Source organism: Myxocyprinus asiaticus, chromosome 20, assembly GCF_019703515.2.
Source record: "Myxocyprinus asiaticus isolate MX2 ecotype Aquarium Trade chromosome 20, UBuf_Myxa_2, whole genome shotgun sequence".
Classification (NCBI taxonomy): Eukaryota; Metazoa; Chordata; class Actinopteri; order Cypriniformes; family Catostomidae; genus Myxocyprinus; species Myxocyprinus asiaticus.
This window is the reverse complement of record NC_059363.1, coordinates 37,067,659-37,090,597: the sequence shown is the minus strand read 5'-3', so window position 1 is coordinate 37,090,597 and position 22,939 is coordinate 37,067,659. Positions and strand designations below refer to the sequence as shown.

General features: G+C 43.6%; 1 protein-coding gene and 1 non-coding gene across 2 annotated transcripts in view; both read right to left on the bottom strand.

The window, feature by feature from the left end:
• Positions 1–22,939, bottom strand: part of LOC127411211 (ALK tyrosine kinase receptor-like) — a 710,256-nt gene that overhangs the window by 104,813 nt on the left and 582,504 nt on the right. The window contains exons 7-8 of the mRNA XM_051646605.1: positions 9,204–9,338; positions 3,961–4,061 (exon numbers count right to left, since the gene is read on the bottom strand). Of these exons, the coding sequence (XP_051502565.1) occupies positions 3,961–4,061; positions 9,204–9,338 (236 nt within the window). The remainder of the gene's footprint in view (positions 1–3,960; positions 4,062–9,203; positions 9,339–22,939) is intronic.
• On the bottom strand, positions 4,989–5,060 carry trnad-guc (transfer RNA aspartic acid (anticodon GUC)). The gene has a single exon. It is a non-coding gene; the product is annotated as a tRNA-Asp (tRNA).

The window sequence follows — 22,939 nt, the reverse complement described above, 5'->3', positions numbered from 1 at the left end:
ATTTGATCAAGACAAGCTGTTAAAATCACCCATGACATTTTAACATAAAATTATCTCCAGATTAATCAGATACAGTCTATATTCAGAACAGAATACTAGTGTACAGCTAACTGCATACTGCATAATCTTATTTCCCTATCTGTCACTCACTCGACATTGTGTCGATGTAGTGACACTAGGGGTCACTCTTGGGAGCCCGAGACACCTCTGGTCTTTGATAAAAGGCCAATGAAAATTGGCGAGTGGTATTTACATACCCCGGACATACGGGTATAAAAGGAGCTGGTATGCAACCACTCATTCAGATTTTCTCTTCGGAGCCGAACGGTCATGCTCATTGAGCTGAATTCTCACGACTGTTCATTCACCTCTGCTGGATCTGACGGCGCATTTCAGCTGCTACTCCCCACTCTGCACTGGTGCACTGCAGAGAATGCCCCTGGGCACTTCAGCAGAAATAAAAGAGTATATTTCTCTAAAAGAGTGTATTTCTCTAAAAGAGTATATTTCTCTAAAAGAGCGGCAAACACGGAACGTCTTTTTAAAGACACGTCTTTTTAAAGATGCCTTTCCGATTGTGTGTTATTCCTGGTTGCGCTCGTTATCTCTCGCCTTCTGACGGTCACGATCCGACACGATCTTTCGTGTCTGGGCACTGCTCACGCAGAGACAGCATTCGTGGATGGTCATGTTCTCATTGCGAGGACATGTCCATGGCAACGATGCGGTCGCGGCTCGCTTTCATAAGAAAGCAAACCACCACAGAGGCTCCCCGCCTCGGTCCTTTTACCCACGGGTATGAGGCCAGCACGGCTAGCACTAGGGGCAATTTGGGGCCCCAATGGGACCGCCTCCACTGGGTATCCCCCCGCGGGCCTCCCATTCCACAGCACACTCGTCTGCCCCGATCGGGCTTCCGGGTGAGTCCGCCGGCTCATCTCACGGCGAGTTCAACGTCTTATCCGGAGCCTGCGAAAGTGATGAGCTTTCGAGCGCAGCATCGAAGAGCGGGCTCATCCAGTCGGACACGGAAGCCTCAGCTGGGCTCCTCCCTTCGGGGACGATTGCCCAGTCACAGGCTGACGCGGAGATGACGACATGCTTTCCCGGGCAGCCGCGAGCGTTGGCTAGAGTGGAACCCTCCGCTCTTCCCTGAACCCTCACGGCTCAATGATTGGTTTCTGGGCTCGTGGCGCCACTCAAAGCCACGCCCTGCCCCCGTTCCTTTCTTCACGGAAGTGCATGAAGAGCTGACAAGGTCGTGGGATGCACTTTTTGACTGCCCGGTCCCGATCTTTTCAGCTTCCCCGCCCTCACTACCCTCGATGGTGGGGAGGCCAAGGGCTATTCGGCAATCCCCTGGTGGATAAAGGCGCTCGTGGTGCACCTATGCCCGCAGACGTGTGGTGGTAGACAAGATCACTCAGTTTAGGGCCCCCTCTACAAGGTGCCTGTATGCCTTTAAGTGGCGTCTGTTCACTAAGTGGTGTTCTTCCCAATGCGAAGACCCCCAGAGATGCACAGTCGGATCAGTGCTTTCCTTCCTGCAGGAGAGGCTGGAAGGGCGGCAGTCCCCTTCCACCTTGAAAGTGTACACCACGACACAGTGGACGGTAAGTCCTTAGGGAAGCACAACCTGATCATCAGGTTCCTAAGAAGCGCCAGGAGGCTGAATCCCTCCAGACTGCTCCTCGTTCCCTTTGAGCCTTTGCAGTCAGCCGAGCTTAAGGCAATCTCCTTGAAGACTGCCCTCCTGACTGCGCTCACTTCTATCAAGAGGGTAGGTGACCTGCAAGCGTTCTCTGTCAGCGAAAACGTGCCTGGAGTTTGGTCCGGGTTACTCTCACGTGATCCTGAGACCCTGATCGGGCTATGTGCCCAAGGTTCCCACCACCCCTTTTAGGGACCAGGTGGTGAACCTGCAAGCGCTGCCCCAGGAGGAGGCAGACCCAGCCCTGTTATTGCTGTGTCCGGTGCGCGCTTTACGCATCTATTTGGATTGCACGCAGAGCTTTAGAATCTCTGAAAAGCTCTTTGTCTGCTTTGGTGCACAGCGGAAAGGAAGCGCTGTCTCCAAGCAGAGGATCACCCACTGGCTCATTGACGCCATAACTATGGCATATCTCGCCCAGGACATGCCGCCCCCGGTTGGGCTATGAGCCCATTCTACCAGGGGTGTAGCGGCTTCCTGGGCCCTGGCCAGAGGTGCCTCTCTAACAGACATTTGCAGAGAAGTGGGCTGGGCAACACCCAACACCTTTGCAAGGTTCTACAACCTCTGTGAGGAACCGGTTTCGTCCCAGGTAGTGGCACACAACACAAGCGGATAAGCCCGGGATAGCCGCCCGAGTGTATCGCTTGCACATAGAGCCTTCCACCTCCTTTTGAGCTGAAGACGTGCGCCATTAATTCCCAGTAGTGTTCACAAGTTTGTTCCCTGGTTGACTTCCTCCGAGCCCTGTGGCAGTCGAGTTTTCGGAGAGATTTGCTGCCGGCCCAGTACACATGCTAACTAAGAGCCCTGTTCTGGGGTAGGTGCTCCACATGTGGTGGTTCCCTGTAAGGCTAACACCATGCGATATATATATTCCGCTAATTCGTTTCCCTGTTGGCAAACTGCGTCTTCCTTGGGCAGAACCCCTCTGCCCCTGTCTCCATGTTTGTAGTAACTCCTCCCCTATTGGGTAGGATCTACCTTGAAGATTCCCCACATGGTCGGAAAAACCATGTGACATATTCTTCCACTTAAATATCCTCCCTCTCTTTGGGTGAGGTGTGGTATCCACGTTGTCTTCCCCTTGGGAGGGACACCCCCCGACTAGACCTGGCGGCCCAGTCGGATAATCCCCCTTCTTTTTTAGGCAGTGGAAAACGTAGAGTGAGTGACAGATAGGGAACGTCATGGTTACTTGTGTAACCTCCGTTCCCTGATGGAGGGAACGAGACGTTGTGTCCCTCCTGCCACAATGCTGAACTACCCGCTGAAATAGCCGGACCTTATATCGGCTCCTCAACATAAAACCTGAATGAGTGGTTGCATACCAGCTCCTTTTATACCCATATGTCTGGGGGAGTGGCATGCAAATACCACTTGCCAATTTTTATTGGCCTCTTATCAAAGACCAGAGGTGTCTCGGGCTCCCAAGAGTGATCCCTAGTGTCACTACATCGACACAACGTCTCGTTACACAAGTAACCATGACGATTTATTTATTTATTTTAATGGGATGGAAAACCATATACATTATGCAACAAACATTTCAAAGGCTACAGCAGGCTACAGTTCTAAACAGTATACTGCCTGAACTCTTTTGCTATTTCTGAAGTGGCCTAAATAGAGTAGCATGCATACTGTGTGCATTATGCAAATGTACTGTGTGCATAAAATACCTTATTATATTACATGCTTAATTCAGCTAGTAGCATCAAGTTATAAAAAATAAAATAAAAAATAAAACAAAAAAGTGTTTATTTTGCATTTCTAATCCAGTTTAGTGTGAAAATGTCTTAAATTCTGGCAGTTCAATCAAATGATGACTTAAAAAGAAGATAAATAATAAATTGCATCTCATATTACTTCAGGTTTATTCATCACACTGGGAAAGAAAGGTACAACGTACAGACTATAGTATTCTCAGTTGTACACTGAACTTTGGCAAAAGTAGTAGTCTAGATCAACAAGTATCCCATGCAATGCCTTGGGATTTTGCATACTAAACACAATATACATACTGTATGTATGAGAATACATATCTGTATTCAGAGCAAAGCTATAGGTGTAGCATTGCATTGATTTTTGTGCGCTTCAGCTAGAATACATTTGCTAGCGATACCAAATGAGGCTAGATAGATACTGTTCAAAATGTAATTTCCTCAGAGATTCAGCCACAACCCATTGCACAGACACCATGTACTAGCCATGGTTGCTTGCAGAATGCTAAAATTGTGTCATCCTCTTACCATGCAAGGGGCGTTGCGCAGTGGATAGAAGAAAAGCGGGCTCCGCACTTGGGCTGATCCACGCTGACCTTTGGGCTGACTGTCAATGGCTAACAATGCCCCTGCCAGACAGAATGATTGAAGACATGAAACAAATGTACACAAAATAATTTTCCCCAAAAGAAAAAAAAAAAAAAAAAAAAAAATAGATGAAAGCTGGATTGCCACCAGACAAAAGCTTATTGTCAGTCTTTAATAAAGATTATTTATTAAGCATGTCTGCTTGAATTATTTTGCATTCTTTTTTAATATATCAAGGTTATCCTTCAACCTTGCATTTGTATCAGATTAACAAATGAATATATAAAGAAATAAACCCAGTATTCTTAGGCTATGTTCACACAGTTTTTGTAACTGACAACAAAATTTACTAAAAGGTGTGACTCAAAAATTTTTCTGTTTTAACAGTGGTGAACAATGTGATATGATAGCTTCGCATGAAGAATAAACAGAAATTTAAATTCAGTTTAAATTCATTGATAATCTGGTATTCACTTCTCCATCGAAATTTTAATATATGTTGAATTTAAGATAAAAATGCACGTTCAAATGATAAGATATGCTTTTAATTTTGGAATTGTGCCAAGCACTGATGATGACTTGCAGGCCGTTCAGACCCATTGCATTGTTGTGTAAAAAAAACAGATGCAGTGCAATGAAAATAACAAAACACGAGTTTTAAAGGTTGAATTTCCTTTTAAATTGAGATGGTGTGTAAAAAAACGCAATGCTCCTGCACGAGACGCTTATACTGTAAAACAGCAAGATGTTGTGCAATGTTTAAAGATGTCTGTCTAGTGCATGTTTACATAGAACAAGACGGATGCAAAAATGTGTTCTCTTGTGGACTTAGGACAGTGAGCCCATTTACATGCATGCCAATAAACTGATAACTCCCAAAAATCTGCTTATTTGAAAATCAAAAAAAGCAAGAAAACTGTTTACATGAGACTTGAAATAATCAAGTCGGAAGCCCCCAAAATGTCAATCTCCCCGTCGGGGAATCGAACCCCGGTTTTCCGCGTGACAGGCGGAGATACTGTCCACTATACTAACGAGGACTGGCAAGGCAGCATGCCTCCCAGTCACAGTCCCAAGCTGGGCAAACAGCCTATCCATATCCAGGATATTTTTGTATGTTGTAATCACTTTACAAAAATGAATCACAGACAGTTCAAGGAATGTGATGCATTTTGATCAATTCAACAAAGATTTCAAAGAATGACATGCACTGTTTTCTTGTGTGCTAAAGGCCTTGGCTGTCAATTAGAGTAGGGAGAAAAACTGGGTTTTGGTTAGTCACATCGGATCACCTACAATGGTGTGTTGACACCACTATTCGTTATTTGTTCCTGAATATGCTTGCACAAAGCACAGCTTTCTTATGCTGCCTCACCCCTATCGCGTAAAGCGTGCACCAGACACAGCAATGACAGGGCTGGGTCTGCCTCCTCCTGGGGTAGCGCTTGCAGGTTCACCACCTGATCCCTAAAAGGGGTCGTGAGAACCTTGGGCATATAGCCCGGTCAGAGTCTCAGGATCACGTGAGAGTAGCCCAGACCGAACTCCAGACAAGTTTCACTGACAGAGAACGCTTGCAGGTCTCCTACCCTCTTGATGGAAGTGAGCGCATTCAGGAGGGCAGTCTTCAAGGAGAGTGCCTTCAGCTCAGCTGACTGCAAAGGCTCAAAGGGGGCTCTGTAGACCCTGAAGAACTACAGAGAGGTCCCATAAGGGAACGAGGTGTGGTCTGGAGGGATTCAGCAACCTGGTGCCTCTCAGGAACCTGATGATCAGGTCGTGCTTCCCTAAGGACTTACCGTCGACTGAGTCATGGTGTGCTGCTATGGCAGCTACGTACACCTTCAAGATGAAAGGGGACAGCCACCCTTCCAACCTCTCCTGCAGGAAGGAAAGCACTGATCCGACTGCGCATCTCTGGGTGTCCTCCCGTCGGGAAGAACACCATTTAGCGAACAGACACCACTTTAAGGCATACCAGCACCTCGTAGAGGGGGCCCTAGCCTGAGTGATCGTGTCTACCACCACGGGTGGTAGACCGCTTAGGTCTTCCCCGTCCCGTCCAGGGGCCAGACATGGAGATTCCAGAGGTCTGGTCACGGGTGCCAGATGGTGCCCCGTCCCTGAGAAAGAAGGCCCTTCCTCAGGGGATTTCACCAGGAGGGGGGGGCTGTTGTGAGGAGCATGAGGTCCAAGAACCACGTCTGGGTGGGCCAGTAGGGTGCTACCAAGACAACCTGCTCCTTGTCCTCCCTGAACTTGCACAGGGTCTGTGCAAGTAGGCTCACTGGGGGAAATGCATATTTGCGCAGGCCAGGGAGCCAGCTGTGTGCCAGCGCATCTATGCCGACGCAAGGAGACAGGGACAGGCCGAAATGGAGGACCTTGTACTGATACACCTGACCCTCGAATGCAAACCGCAGGAAGGGTCTGTGTTGAGGAAGAATCAAGACGTGAAAGTACGCGTCCTTCAGGTCTACCGCTGCGAACCAATATTGATGCCGGATGCTCACCAGTATGTGTTTTTGCTTCAGCATCTTGGGAGTCTGTGTAAGGCCCGGTTCAGTACTCGCAGGTCCAAGATTGGCTGCAACCCACCGCCTTTTTTTGGTACGATGAAGTAGGGGCTGTAAAACCCCTTCTTCATCTCGGCAAGGAGGGACAGGTTCTATTACGCCCTTCCATAGGAAGGTAGCGATCCCCGCACGCAAGGTAGCAGCATTTTCATCCTTGACCAAGGTGAAGAGGATACCGCTGAACCTGGGTGGGCGCCTGGTGATCTGAATCGCGTAGCCGAGTCGAACGGTCTGGATCAGCCATTGCGACCGATTGTAAAGTGCAAGCCACGCATCCAAGTTCCGTGCAAGGGGGACCAAGGGGACAGCGTCGTCGGATGTACCGGCAGGTGGGGCCTCGTGGTGGGGCGGAGCTCGAGGTGCCACACCACGTCGTGGCATTCGAAGCACTTACATGGCTCCTTGTGACCACCCCCAGAACAGCCTGGGACGGGGGAGAAAGAGGCCTGTCCTCGCAACCCGTGGAGACTGCCACATCAGGGGTGGCTGTGTGCCACAGCTGGCCACCCCTGGAGCACCAATCCTGCAAGGAAAAACCCGTGGATGGTAGTCGTGATGACGACCGTGCACACCGGGTATGTGACCCAGGGAAGAAGGAAACCTCTCTTTTGCTGAACTGTTGGGTACCGCAGCCACTTGGGCATGCGGCGAAATCAAACAAAAAGGCAACAAAATATTCTCCACCTGGCCCTCCACAGGGGGATGGAGTGGTCTTCTTACCAGGTCCAGGTGAGTGGGTTTCTTCGTCCCTGGATCGCCCGTCTCAGGGGTGCTTTGACAACCTCTGTGGGTTCTTAGCGGCCGACTGTGAGACGGGTGGCATCTGCTTCCTGCGGTGGTTCCACGCCGGGGCCAGGCCAAAGGGGCGGGCTGCTGCGGAGCTGGTGCAGTCACCGCAGGGGGACGCCCTTGGCGACAAGCAGATGGGGTGTGGGATCTTGAGCCGTGCCGGGGCAAGATATGCCGGATAGCCTCCGTCTGCTGCTTCACCACCAAGAATGCTGGGCAAAGTCCTAGACGGTGTCACCAAATAGGCCAGCCTGGGAAATGGGGGCAGCAAGGAACCGTGTCTTGTCGGCCTCACCCATCTCGACCAGGTTGAGCCAAAGGTGGCGCTCCTGGAACACTAATATGGCCATCGTCCACCCGAGAGACCGCGCCGTGACCTTCGTTGCTCGGAGAGCGAGGTTGGTCACCGAGCGCAGTTCCTGCATCAAATCTGGGGTGGAACTACCCTTGTGCAGTTCTTTCAACGCCTTGGCTTGGTGAACCTGCAGGAGAGCCATGTCGTGCAGGGCAGAGGCGGCTTGTCCAGCAGCGCTGTAGGCTTTAGCCGTCAGGGACGACATGAACCTACAGGGCTTGGACAGTAGCTTAGGGTGTTCGCGCCAGGTGGTGGAGCTCTGCGGGCATAGATGCACCGCAAGCGCCTTATCCACCGGGGGAATCGCCGTATATCCCCTGGCGGGGGAACTGCGGAATCGGAGTCGGGCAGTAAAAGGTGCCTCCCATGATTTCGTCAGCTCCTCATGCACTTCTGGGAAGAAAGGCACTGGAGCGGGGCGTGGCTGCTTTGAGCGGGGGAAAGCATGTCCTTCATTTCTGCATCAGCCTGTGACTGGGCAATCATCCCGGAGGGGAGGAGCCCAGCTGAGGCTTCTGCATCCGACTGGACAAGCCCGCTCTCTGATGCTGCGCTCGAGAGCTCATCATCTTCGCGAGCTCCGAACAAGAGGCCACACTCACCCTGAGATGAGCCGGCGGACTCATCCGGAAGCCCGACTGGGGCAGACGAGCGTGCTGGGGAATGGGAGGTCCACGGGGGGATACCCGGTGGAGGCGATCCCATCGGGGTCCCCAAATCGCCCCCAAAATCTGGTGATCAATGTTGTAGCTTTTTTTTTCCCCCACTTGAAATAATTTCCCTACTTTTAAAATTCAAATGTTCAAATATCAATATTTCAAATTCAATTTGAAAAAAAAAATAATTTAGTTCTAAAACATGTTGACGGCCCACTTGTAACCAATCACAATGTACCAAATTTGGATACATGCATATTCAAATTGCACAAATCTGTTAGAGGTGAGGAGTAGTGGTGGCGTAGTGGACTAAAGCACTAAACTGGTAAGCAGAAGGTTGTTGGTTCAATCCCCACAGCCACCACCATTGTATCCTTGAGCAAGGGACTTAACTCCAGGTTGCTCCAGGGGGATTGTCTCTGTAATAAGGGCACTTATTAAGGTAAGTTGCTTTGGATAAAAGCATCTGCCAAAAGCATAAATGAAGGTACAGCAGAGGGGTTGATTTTTGGTCAAAAACAACTTAAATTTCTGTCTCTTCCTCAAGCTACTGTATCGTTTCAGAAGAGTTGGAATATGAAGCAACATAAATGTTGTCCATATAATTTGTTTACTCTTTCATTTTTGGTAACCATTCACTTTAATTTTAAAGAAAAGAGCATTATTAACATTCTGCTAAACATGTTCTTTTGTGTTTAATGGACAAAACAATTTATACTGATCTGAAACAACATGAGGATGAGTAAATGATGACAGAATTTTAATTTTTGGGCAAACTATCCCTATAAATACGTTTGGACGGAGCACCTGATGATGGACAGCTGTCCCTGAGGACTTTGGCAATTGACGGATGAACCTTCCATTGGGGACCACTGCCTGGAACCACCTGCCAGCTGCAGTTCTCCCTTCCAAACGAGCAATAGCTTCCATTGAGGAATTGACCTGAGGGAGCAAGAGACGAAAATTAGACATTTTGAGAACACTGATGGGGGTGGGGAGAGAAAGAGAAAACAAAGAGAAATATGGGCTAACAATCTTATCCCTGAGCTCAAGAGCTTAGAAGCTTTGATGAGTAAGAGTCTTTGACCATTTATAAATGTCTGAAGAGGCATAAGAGGGCAGCTGAGAGGTGAGAAACAAAAGAGAGTTCTTGAGTGCAAATGAGGATATGGTTTTGAGGTAAAAGAACTGAAAGTTAGGGATGAAAATGAGTAGGAAGGCCATATTAGCAATGGGACCTCAAGCCCTTCCATCAACAGACAATTCATTCAACCCTGCGCTGGGCTGCAGGGATGGATCTGAACTTCATTAAGAAACATGGGGAGGAGAAACATGATTGCCCTCCAGCGATCCAAGGCATTACTGATGACAAATTGTCTGCTGGCATGTAACTTATAAGCTTTGCTCGAGGTGAACATATAAGCCAACATTGGGCGTATAAAATGACATGCTTCCTTGACATGTTTCCGGGCAGTGTCTGCATTCACAGGATGAAATATAACGTGGCAATTATGGGAAATGGCTTGTTAAAAAATACATTAAGTTCATAAAGGAAATATATAAATAGCAAATAATATAATTATTTTTTTCAACTTTTTTAAAGTCAAAATTTATGTATAACCAGGCAGACTGTGTGCCAATGATTTAAGTGTAAGTCATAGTTGTACTAAATTTAATATATGCTTTAAAAAATATCATGTGTCCGGACAGGGTTATTTTCATTACAGTATTAGAGTAATGAGAATGAGATTTCTTTCTTTCTTTCTTTCTTTCTTTCTTTCTTCTTCTTCTTATTAATAATACTAATATGAAGGAAGTTTGGTGAATTCTGACCTGTGAATCTAGATGACGAATAGAGACCAATATAAGATCGAAACCTCACACATTGACTTCTTGGCTCAATTCAAAGAATACATATTCCAAAGCTGTGTGTATGAACTGTTTTAGGAGGGTGATTAGACAGTGTATTTTAACATTTTTAATATAGCTTAACATTATTTGTGATTTATTTGTTAAAATCAGAAGCCCTCGCTCACGTTTTTCATTCATGTTTGCCACAATTATTGGCACCCCTAGAAATCCTTATGAGTAAAATATATCTAATGTATATTCCCATTAATATTTTAATTTTTTTAGTACACCTGGGTGATTAGGAACATGAAATTGTTCAGCCATGTCTTCCTGTTTCAGAGGGGTATAAATATGAGGTAACACACAGGCCAAATTCCCTTAGTCATCCACCACAATGGGTAACACCAAAGAATATTGTTATGATGTGCGGCAAAATGTTGTTGAGCTTCACAAAATGGGAAGTGGCTATAAGAAAATAGCTTAAGCATTGAAAATGCCCATTTCGCTACCACCCCTGGAGTTGCGAGTTCGAATCCAGGGCATGCTGAATGACTTCAACCAGGTCTCCTAAGCAACCAAATTGGCCCGGTTGCTAGGAAGGGGAGAGTCACATGGGGTAACCTCCTCGTGGTCACTATAATGTGTGGTTCTCGCTCTCGGTGGGGCACGTGGTGAGTTGTGCGTGGATGCCGTGGAGAATAGCGTGGGCCTCCACAAGCGGTACATCTCCGCGGAAATGCACTCAACAAGCCACGTGATAAGATGCGCGGACTGACAGTCTCAGACGCGGAGGCAACTGAGATACATCTTCCGCAACCCGGATTGAGGCGAGTCACTACGCCACCATGAGGACTTTGAGCACATTGGGTACTGAGCATTCCAAATTGAGGAGGAAAGGGGAGAAAAAAAAAAGAAAATGCCCATTTCCACCATCAGGGCAATAATTAAGAAGTTCCAATCAACTGGAGATGTTACGAATTGGCCTAGAAGAGGACGTGTGTCTATATTGTCTCCACGCACACTGAGGAGGATGGTTCAAGTGGCCAAAAATTATCCAAGGATCACAGCTGGAGAACTGCAGAAATGAGTTGGGTCTTGGGGTCAGAAAGTCTCCAAAACTACAATCAGACATCACCTAAAAGTTGTTAGGGAGGGTTTCAAGAAAAAAGCCTCTGCTCTCATCCAACAACAAACTCAAGCATCTTTAGTTTGCCAGACACTATTGGAACTTCAAATGGGACCGGGTTCTATGGTCAGATAAAACAAAAATTGACCTTTTTGGCAGTAAACACCAAGGATGGGTTTGGCACACTCAGAGAGGAAGCCATATGGAAAAGAACCTCATGCTCACAGTTAAATATGGTGGTGGATTTGTAAAATTGTGGGGCTGTTTTTATGTCAGAGGTTCTGGACATCTTGTTCGGATACATGACATCATGGACTCTATCAAATAGCAACAGATAAAAAAATCGAAATCTGACTGGCTCTGCCAGAAAGCTTAAAATGCCATGGATGGATATTACAGCAGGACAATGATCCAAAACAAACATAAAAATTAACACAAAAAAATGCTTCACTGACCACAAAATCAAGGTTCTGTCATGGCCATCCCAGTCTACTGAACTGAACCCCATAGAAAACCTGTGGGGTGAACTGAAGAAGATAGTCCACCAGCATGGACCTCAGAATTTGAAGATTCTGTAAGGAGAAATGGTCTCAGATCCCTTGCCATGTGTTCTTCAACCTCATTAGGCATTATAGGAGAAGACTGTTAGAGCTGTTATCTTGGCAAACGGAGGTTGCACAAAGTATTGAATAAAAGGGTGTCAATAATTGTGCCACACATATATTTGACAAATATATATATATATATATATATATATATATATATATATATATATATATTCTTTTTTTTTTTTTTTGATGATAAACAATAAAGACATATTTTTCATAGCCTTCTTTGCTCACATTTACCAAAGGCCACAACTGTGTGTGTGTGTGTGTGTGTGTGTGTATATATATATATATATATATATATATATATATATATATATATATATATATACAGTGCCTAGCAAAAGTATTCAGACCCCTGACCAATTATCTTATATTACTGAATTACAAATGGTGCAATAAAATTTCATTCTGTTTGATATTTTATTTTAAAACACTGGAACTCAAAATCAATTATTGTTAGGTGACACTGGTTTTATGTTGAGAAATATATATATATATATATATATATATATATATATATATATATATATATATATATATATATATATATATACAGGTGCATCTCAATAAATTAGAATGTTGTGGAAAAGTTCATTTATTTCAGTAATTCAACTCAAATTGTGAAACTCGTGTATTAAATAAATTCAATGCACACAGACTGAAGTAGTTTAAGTCTTTGGTTCTTTTAATTGTGATGATTTTGGCTCACATTTAACAAAAACCCACCAATTCACTATCTCAAAAAATTAGAATATGGTGACATGCCAATCAGCTAATCAACTCAAAACACCTGCAAAGGTTTCCTGAGCCTTCAAAATGGTCTCTCAGTTTGGTTCACTAGGCTACACAATCATGGGGAAGACTGCTGATCTGACAGTTGTCCAGAAGACAATCATTGACACCCTTCACAAGGAGGGTAAGCCACAAACATTCATTGCCAAAGAAGCTGGCTGTTCACAGAGTGCTGTATCCCAGCATGTTAACAGAAAGTTGAGTGGAAGGAAAGAGTGTGGAAGAAAAAGATGCACAACCAACCAAGAGAACCGCAGCCTCATGATTGTCAAGCAAAATCGATTCAAGAATTTGGGTGAACTTCACAAGAAATGGACTGAGGCTGGGGTCAAGGCATCAAGAGCCACCACTCACAGACGTGTCAAGGAATTTCGCTACAGTTGTCGTATTCCTCTTGTTAAGCCACTCCTGAACCACAGACAACGTCAGAGGTGTCTTACCTGGGCTAAGGAGAAGAAGAACTGGACTGTTGCCCAGTGTTCCAAAGTCCTCTTTTCAGATGAGAGCAAGTTTTGTATTTCATTTGGAAACCAAGGTCCTAGAGTCTGGAGGAAGGGTGGAGAAGCTCATAGCCCAAGTTGCTTGAAGTCCAGTGTTAAGTTTCCACAGGCTGTGATGATTTGGGGTGCAATGTCATCTGCTGGTGTTGGTCCATTGTGTTTTTTGAAAACCAAAGTCACTGCACCCGTTTACCAAGAAATTTTGGAGCACTTCAGGCTTCCTTCTGCTGACCAGTTTTTTAAAGATGCTGATTTCATTTTCCAGCAGGATTTGGCACCTGCCCACACTGCCAAAAGCACCAAAAGTTGGTTAAATGACCATGGTGTTGGTGTGCTTGACTGGCCAGCAAACTCACCAGACCTGAACCCCATAGAGAATCTATGGGGTATTGTCAAGAGGAAAATGAGAAACAAGAGACCAAAAAATGCAGATGAGCTGAAGGCCACTGTCAAAGAAACCTGGGCTTCCATACCACCTCAGCAGTGCCACAAACTGATCACCTCCATGCCACGCCGAATTGAGGCAGTAATTAAAGCAAAAGGAGCCTCTACCAAGTATTGAGTACATATACAGTAAATGAACATACTTTCCAGAAGGCCAACAATTCACTAAAAATGTTTTTTTTATTGGTCTTATGATGTATTCTAATTTTTTGAGATAGTGAATTGGTGGGTTTTTGTTAAATGTGAGCCAAAATCATCACAATTAAAAGAACCAAAGACTTAAACTACTTCAGTCTGTGTGCGTTGAATTTATTTAATACACGAGTTTCACAATTTGAGTTGAATTACTGAAATAAATGAACTTTTCCACGACATTCTAATTTATTGAGATGCACCTGTGTATATACATATATAAACTGAAATATCTTGCTTGCATAAGTATGCTGTGGAAGCTGCCAGGTTACACCAATGAAGCTGCCAGGTTACACCAATGAAAGTAATTGCCCTAAAGATGACACAGTTACTTTACCATTGACACCCACCTGTGAATCATTAAAGTTGCAATCACATTTTCTGGATAAAAACCCATTGTTGAAGGATCATTGGTCAGGCTGTGAATCTGAAGGAAAATGAAGACCAAAGAGCATTCCACAGAAGTTAGAGATAAAGTAATAAAAATGCATAGATTAGGGAAAGGATACAAAATATTATCCTAATGTTTGGATATCCCAGTGAGCACAGTTGGATTAATAATCAAGAAGTGGAAGCTGCACCACAACACCCAGGCACTGCCAAGAAAAGGCCGTCCCTCAAAACTCTAACAAAAAGGAGACTTGTGAGAGAAGCCACAGAGAGGCCAACAATCACTTTGAAGGAGCTACAGAGTTCAGTGGCTGGGAGTGGAGTAATGGTGCACCAGTCAACCATATCAAGAGCACTGCATAATGCTGGCCTGCATGGGAGGGTGGCAAGAAAGAAGCTGTTACTCAAAAGGTACCATCTGAAAGCATGTGAGTGACCCAGCTGCGATGTGGGAGAAGGTTTTGTGTCAGATGAGACCAAGATAGAGCTTTTTGGCCAAAACTCTAAGCGCTATGTGTGGCGCAAACCTAACAATTCCTATGCCTCAAGACACACCATCCCTACAGTGAAGTATCGTGGTGGCAGCATCATGCTGTGGGGATACTTCTCATCAGCTGGAACTGGGCATCTTGTTAGAATTGAAGGAAGAATGGATGGAGCAAAATATAGTGAAATGCTGCAAGAGAACCTGCTTCAGTCTGCTAAAAACTTAAGCTTGGGAGGAAATTCACCTTTCAGCATGACAATGATCTCAAGCACAAGGCCAAAGCAACATTGAGTGGCTCAAGAACAAAAAGATAAATGTCCTACAGTGGCCCAGTCAAAGTCTTGATCTCAATCCTATTGAGAATCTGTGGCACTATTTGAAAATTGCAGTCCACAAGCGTCACCCAACCAACCTGAACAACCTGGAGAAAATCTGCCGAGAAGAATGGGCCAAAATCACTTTGTCACTGTGTGCAAAGCTGGTACATATGTACCCCAAAAGACTTAAAGCAGTTATTTCAGCAAAAGGTGGATCGACCAAATATTATTGTGTGGGGTTGAATACTTATGCAAGCAAGATATTTCAGTTTTTTTATTTTTCATAAAAATATTTACCAACAGAAAAACAATGTCATGTTACAATAACTGATTTTTAATTTCAGTGTTTTAAAATAAAATAACAATCAGAATGAAATTTCAGTGTACCATTTGTAATTCAGTAATATGAGAGAATTGGTCATTGGTCTGCATAATTTTGCAAGGCACTGTATATATATATATATATATATATATATATTTATATATACAAGTGCAGGTCAAATAATTAGAATATCATCAAAAAGTTGATTTATTTCACTAATTCCATTCAAAAAGTGAAACTTGTATATTATATTCATTCATTACACACAGACTGATATATTTCAAATGTTTATTTCTTTTAATTTTGGTGATTATAACTGACAACTAAGGAAAATCCCAAATTCAGTATCTCAGAAAATTAGAATATTGTGAAAAGGTTCAATATTGAAGACACCTGGTGCCACACTCTAATCAGCTAATTAACTCAAAACACCTGCAAAGGCCTTTAAATGGTCTCTCAGTCTAGTTCTGTACGCTACACAATCATGGGGAAGACTGCTGACTTGACAGTTGTCCAAAAGACGACCATTGACACGTTGCACAAGGAGGGCAAGACACAAAAGGTCATTGCAAAAGAGGCTGGCTGTTCACAGAGCTCTGTGTCCAAGCACATTAATAGAGAGGCGAAGGGAAGGAAAAGATGTGGTAGAAAAAAGTGTACAAGCAATAGGGATAACCGCACCCTGGAGAGGATTGTGAAACAAAACCCATTCAAAAATGTGGGGGAGAACCACTACGCACAGACGTATGCAAAACATGGGTTTCAGCTGTCGCATTCCTTGTGTCAAGCCACTCTTGAACAACAGACAGCATCTGAAGCGTCTCGCCTGGGCTAAAGACAAAAAGGACTGGACTGCTGCTGAGTGGTCCAAAGTTATGTTCTCTGATGAAAGTAAATTTTGCATTTCCTTTGGAAATCAGGGTCCCAGAGTCTGGAGGAAGAGAGGAGAGGCACACAATCCACGTTACTTGAGGTCCAGTGTAAAGTTTCCACAGTCAGTGATGGTTTGGGGTGCCATGTCATCTGCTGGTGTTGGTTCACTGTGTTTTCTGAGGTCCAAGGTCAACGCACCCGTATACCAGGAAGTTTTAGAGCACTTCATGCTTCCTTCTGCTGACCAACTTTATGGAGATGCAGATTTCATTTTCCAACAGGACTTGGCACCTGCACACAGTGCCAAAGCAACCAGTATCTGGTTTAAGGACCATGGTATCCCTGTTCTTAATTGGCCAGCAAACTCGCCTGACCTTAACCCCATAGAAAATCTATGGGGTATTGTGAAGAGGAAGATGTGATATGCCAGACCCAACAATGCAGAAGAGCTGAAGGCCACTGTCAGAGCAACCTGGGCTCTCATAACACCTGAGCAGTGCCACAGACTGATCGACTCCATGCCACGCCGCATTGCTGCAGTAATTCAGGCAAAAGGAGCCCCAACTAAGTATTGAGTACTGTACATGCTCATACTTTTCATGTTCATACTTTTCAGCTGGCCAAGAGTTCTAATCCTTTCTTTGTATTGGTCTTAAGTAATATTCTGATTTTCTGAGATACTGAATTTGGGATTTTCCTTAGTTGTCAGTTATAATCATCAAAATTAAAAGAAATAAACATTTGAAATATATCAGTCTGTGTGTAATGAATGAATATAATATACAAGTTTCACTTTTTGAATGGAATTAGTGAAATAAATCAACGTTTTGATGATATTCTAATTATATGACCAGCACCTGTATATAGATAGAGAGAGAGAGGGAGGGAGAGACATTATTATTATTAAGACATTAAAAAAATCACTATTTTTGTCAAAGTTTAGTATTTTTATTTTTTTGGGTTTGAGGAATTTTGAAGTGTCAGTTTTTGCAATGATGCCTCATTATGATTATAAACCATGGTGTTACAAAGAGAAGACTTGCGTAGAGTAAGATTTTTGCTACCTATCCTTTATTTCAAACTAAAAATAAATGTCAATAAAACCAACATCAATAAACAGAAATGAACAGTGATAATTCATTTTGTGTACAAACATAAGACTTAGAATAACATTTTGCCTAAGCATAAACTTTCTCACAGTGGAAAAAAAATCAGCTGTCTCAAACTCAGCCTTTGATCTGTGTGTGTGTGTGTGAGCATGTGTGTTACGCATTGTGGATGTGTTATAGTATCACCCTTTAATTTCTCTGTATATGTGTGTGTTTTGCATTGTGGCTGATTTATTTGATTTTATTGTCTAACCCATTCATTTCCCCGAACATCACGAGTGAGATATATTTATATTTTTTCACATCACCACAACACCACAATCCAGCCCAATTTTATGTGTGTGGATATGTATGTGTGTGTGTGTGTGTGTGTGTGTGTGTGTGTGTGTGTGTGTGGATAGCAAAGGTAGGAAAAGTCACCAAATCTCATGCCACTGTTTTTTAAAGAAGCAAAGTTCAAAAGGGGTCATTTTTGACCCCAAAACTACAAATGGGTAACAGGATGGAGATAAAGACCTAAAGTTAGTAAACCATTGAAAGCTTATATGAAGGCATCAACTTCAAGTACATTTTTTTATATTTCATTTTTGGAATTTTGATAATGGAATATACATTTCTGTTATTTTCTTTAACATAATGAAATAATTTAGAGACATGCCACCTTGTATTACAAAAACATCACAAAATGAATCAGATATATTGTGCATTCTTAGAGATGTTTGTGCTGATGTTTCACTTTCTGGAAAATTATCTCATGGAACAATTTTTTGTTGTTGTTGAAGGGATATTACAAAAGACTAACATAATGGAAAGTAATATTGAGGAAGAACCTACAAAATCATTAAAAACCCAAGAAAACATATTTTGTTTTATTTCTATTAGAAAAAAAAGAAAAAGAAAAAGAAATACATGAAATATTTACTAAGTGTTCATGTTCGAATTTTTCAAATATCCACTCAGACCAAAGTAGTGAAAATATTTAAAATTCACCCCGTTGTTTACTTGTGATATAATATAATATAATATAATATAATATAATTAGTTTACTATTTTTATCCAATATACTAAAAACTTTTTGATGCAGACATGTAAATGTTCTATACAACAGGATTGACTTGAATGTTCTGTACGGTTTGAATTACAGAAAATTACAAAGAGGAAACATGCATTAAATGTGGAAGAAATGTCATCTGAATGGAAATGTCTCAGTGGCAAAGTGTTTAAAAGTAAAGTGTGGAACAATTACAGTGAACGTCTGAAAGAAATCTACTGTGTCAACTCCTAATCCAGTGGAACCAGGGCGAGTGTCCAGTTAAACCTCAAACAGCACAAAGGTTTACCACATCCATCTAATTTACATACATTTTGATTAGGTTTTGTATCAGTTTCACATCGCTAATATTAGTAGGTCACAGTCTGACCATACCATGGTATTGAATGATTACTATTTTCATATACCACTGTATTTACATGGTACCTCAAATAATGGAATAACATGGCACCACCACTGTACATATCCAAACAACCATGGTAATATCATGGTACATTTTCTGACAAACTAAGTTTTTTGAAAATGTATTTTCTTTTTTTTTTTCTTTTTTTTTTTTTTAACTAACCCCTTTTTGTGTATTTACATTGCAAATATAGAAAATGTATCAGAAAGTGATACTTTTATTTAATAAATGAAATGCATTTTTTCCCCAGTTAATTTTTAAAGACAAAATCAAAATTGTTGTTTTGTGGCTTTTAGTATATGTTGTCATCAACATGTTAACGCAGGAAAGCTCTGTAAAATCTAATTGCTTGTTCGACACTAAACTTGAAGAATGATTTTAGCTGTAAGACAACAAAATCAGTGATCATTGTAGCTGCTTTATAGGAAACTGGATCTATGCATTTTATGTAAAAAAGTGATACTGATTAAACAATTCATCGCTATCAGCCAAGCACAACATTACAGACAGCATCCATTAGAAAACTGTGCACAAATGTCATGTTACACATTCATCTGTATCCTTTAAAATCTGCTCTATTTCTTTAAAGTAGAGTGCAAATCATAACACATTTGATCTTTTACACATGGAGAGGGGTTAACTTTCTATCCATGGAAAATAAGTTCATGCTTGGCTGTTCAGCATAAAAAGATAGGAAATAGAAGTCCAAAAGTCTGAACATGCTTCTATTTTGCATTTTTCTCATTTAATACAACTTTAATACATTTGCAATTTACATTAGCGCATTACAATTTGAGGGAAGTCTTATTGAGCAATTTACATGAACGTCTGAATTTTTTGGTAGGCCTCCATGTTGATTTAATTGCATAATGCACGCAAGTTGGCATGAACTCCACAAGCTTGTGCAAAACCTGATGGTTAATGGCAAGGAAATCTGAACCATTGCAGAAATGAGTTAACGACACACTTAAGCTTACATTTAATTAGTTACCTATAAATTTCGCAGAATCTTATCTTTATACAGTATATCAATTTAAATAGCAAAATATATCTTTCATATTTTCACTTTTCTTTGTTTAGAATTTGTAAAAAACATTAAAACATTATTGTAAAATTGTAAAATGTCAAGTACACATTTTGCAGTGAATATTAAATACAAATACAAACATTAAAAGAAATGAGAATACATTAATATAGCCAACAGACAGTTGAAAGCACTGTAAACCTATATCAGAAAGTTACACTCCAGGCTTACTTTCTGTGCACATTTTTTAACATAATTTGGAGGACATAACTATTTAGTTAAATTACATGTGCAGAGTTAGCGAAATGCAATGGAATAAATGGCAAGAGCGAGCCTCTGTATTCTAGAAGTGAAAAGCGAAAAACAAAGTGCTTGTTTTTGTTTCTCAGCAATCCTTAGTGTGTAGGAATATTCTGAATAGATTTACCCTCTATTATTTAAAACTCTATGGAGCATTTAAACATTTTGGGAATAAAGGCTTTAACATATAATTACCTTAATTGGTGATATAGATATAAATGTGGTCAGCTTTAAGAGACGAACAGAAAAGCTCCGCTATAAAATCCTTCTCTGGTCAGAAATTCAACATCGCGCTCAGGTTGGTTTATGAATCCTTACGTGTAAATTGTGTGAAACATTTGGTTTCATTTTGAATTTCAAGAAATGAAAATTTTGTGAAAAATTTGAAAATGTGATATATAGTATCTTAGTTACTGTTACTCTTGACAAGCTTAGATTTCTGAGACACACACAATAAAACAGAGACTGCAAACGGAGTCAAGACTGCGGTCATTCAATCTGAACCTGAAATCACAATGCACATTTTCATTTATAAGGTTAACACTGTAGTAATTTTGGCTTCACAGACTCATCATTGCTTTGTAATATATATTTTTTTAATGTTTAATATTTTTGTTTATTTAAAATATTGCTTTAAACCTGTGCTCGTTGGACGATCAGTCTTCCGAATATTTTCATTATTCATGCCTTTGCGAATAAGGTATTCGGCTTCGGGCACATCGCTACTTTTAGTTTATTTCCACAAAAAAAAAAAAAGATCCCTCAGTTCCCTATCTGTCACTCACTCGACGTTGTGTCGACCTCTGCTTTTTTAAAAAAAGGCCAATGAGAATTGGCGAGTGGAATTTACATGCCACTCCCCGGACATATGGGTATAAAAGGTGCTGGTATGCAACCACTCATTCAGATTTTCTGTTCGGAGCCAAGCGGTTCTATTTATTGAAGCTGAATTCATCCGCGAAGTTCATTCACCTCATCTGCTGGATTCTACGTCGCATTTCAGCGGCTTCTTCCCCTCTGCACCTGTGGAGTGCAGAGAACACACCTGGGCGCTTCGGCAGAAACAACTAAAAGAGTATATTCTAAAAACAGTATATTTTCTTTCTAAAAGAGCGGCGCACACGGAACGTCTTTTTAAAGATGCCTTTCTGTTTGTGTGTTATTCCTGGTTGCGGTCGATATATCTCCGCTTCTGACAGCCACACTCACTGTCTTACGTGTCTGGGCACTGCCCACGTGGAGACATCGTTCGTGGATGAGTCATGTCCTCATTGCGAGAACATGACCATGGCAACGTTGCGGTCGCGGCTTGCTTTCGTAAGAAAGCAAGCCACCCCAGCGGCTCCCCGCACCGGTCCTTCTACCTACGGGTTTGAGGCCACTTCAGTTAGCACTGGGAGCGATTTGGGGACATCAATGCGACCACCTCTGCCGGATATCCCCCCACGGACCTCCCATTCCCCCTTGCCCCGATCGGGCTCTCGCACGAGACCGCCAGCTCGTCTCAGCACAAGTTCGACTTCTCGTTCGGAGCTCCGGAAGACGATGAGTTATCGAGTGCAGCATCAGAGAGCGGGCTCATCCAGTCTGACGCAGAGGCTTTGGCTGGGATTCCTCCTTCGGGAACGGTCGTCCAGTCTCAGGACAACTCGGAAATGATGGACATGCTTTCCCGGGAGGCCGCGAGCGTCGGGCTGGAGTAGAACCCTCCACTCTCCCCTGAACCCTCGCGGCTCGACGTATCGGTTCCTGGGCACGGGGCGCCGCCCACGGCCATGCCCTGCCCCCGTTCCTTTCTTCCCGGAAGTGCATGAGGAGCTGACAAGATCGTGGGAGGCACCTTTTACTGCCCAGTCCCGGTCTTTCAGCTCCCCCGCTCTCACTACCCTCGATGGTGGAGCAGCCAAGGGGTATTTGGTGATCCCCAGGTGGATAAGGCACTCGCGGTGCACTTGTGTCCGCAGAGTGCCACCACCTGGCGCGGGCGCCCAAAGCTCCCGTCCAAGGCCTGTAGATTTACGTCGTCCCTGACGACTGTGGCCTGCAGCGCCGCTGGACAAGCCACCTCCGCCCTGCACACAATGGCTCTCCTGCAAGTACACCAAGCTAAGGCACTAAACGAACTGCACGAGGGTAGTTCTGACCCGGGATTGATGCAGGAACTGCACTCGGTGACCGACCTCGCTCTCCGGACGATGAAGGTCACGGCACGGTCTCTCAGGCAGGTGATGTCCGCCCTGGTGGTCCAGGAGCACCACCTTTGGCTCAACTTGGTTGAGATGGGAGAGGTGGACAAGGCACGGTTCCTTGACGCCCTCATTTCCCAGGTTGGCCTGTTTGGCGATGCCATCGTGGACTTTGCCCAGCAGTTCTCAGTGGTGAAGAAGCAGACGGAGGTCTTACAACATATCCTGCCCCGGCACGGCTTAAGACCCCGCTCCATGTCTGCTTGTCGCCAAGGGCGTCCTCCTTAAGCAACAAATCCGGCTCCTCTGCAGCCCACCCCCATGGCCCAGCTCCAGTGTGGAGCCCTCCACAGGAAGCAGATGCCACCTGTCTCGCAGCCAGCCGCTAAGAACCCGAGGAAGGCTTTGAAGCGCCCCCGAGATGGGCGACCCACTTCTCTAGGGCTGGTCGACAGACCACTCCATCCCCCGGTGGAGGGCCAGGAGGAGAATCTTTTGTCGCCGCATGCCCAGGAGGCTGCGGCACCCAAAAGCCTGACAAAAGAATGGTTCCCTCATCTCCTGG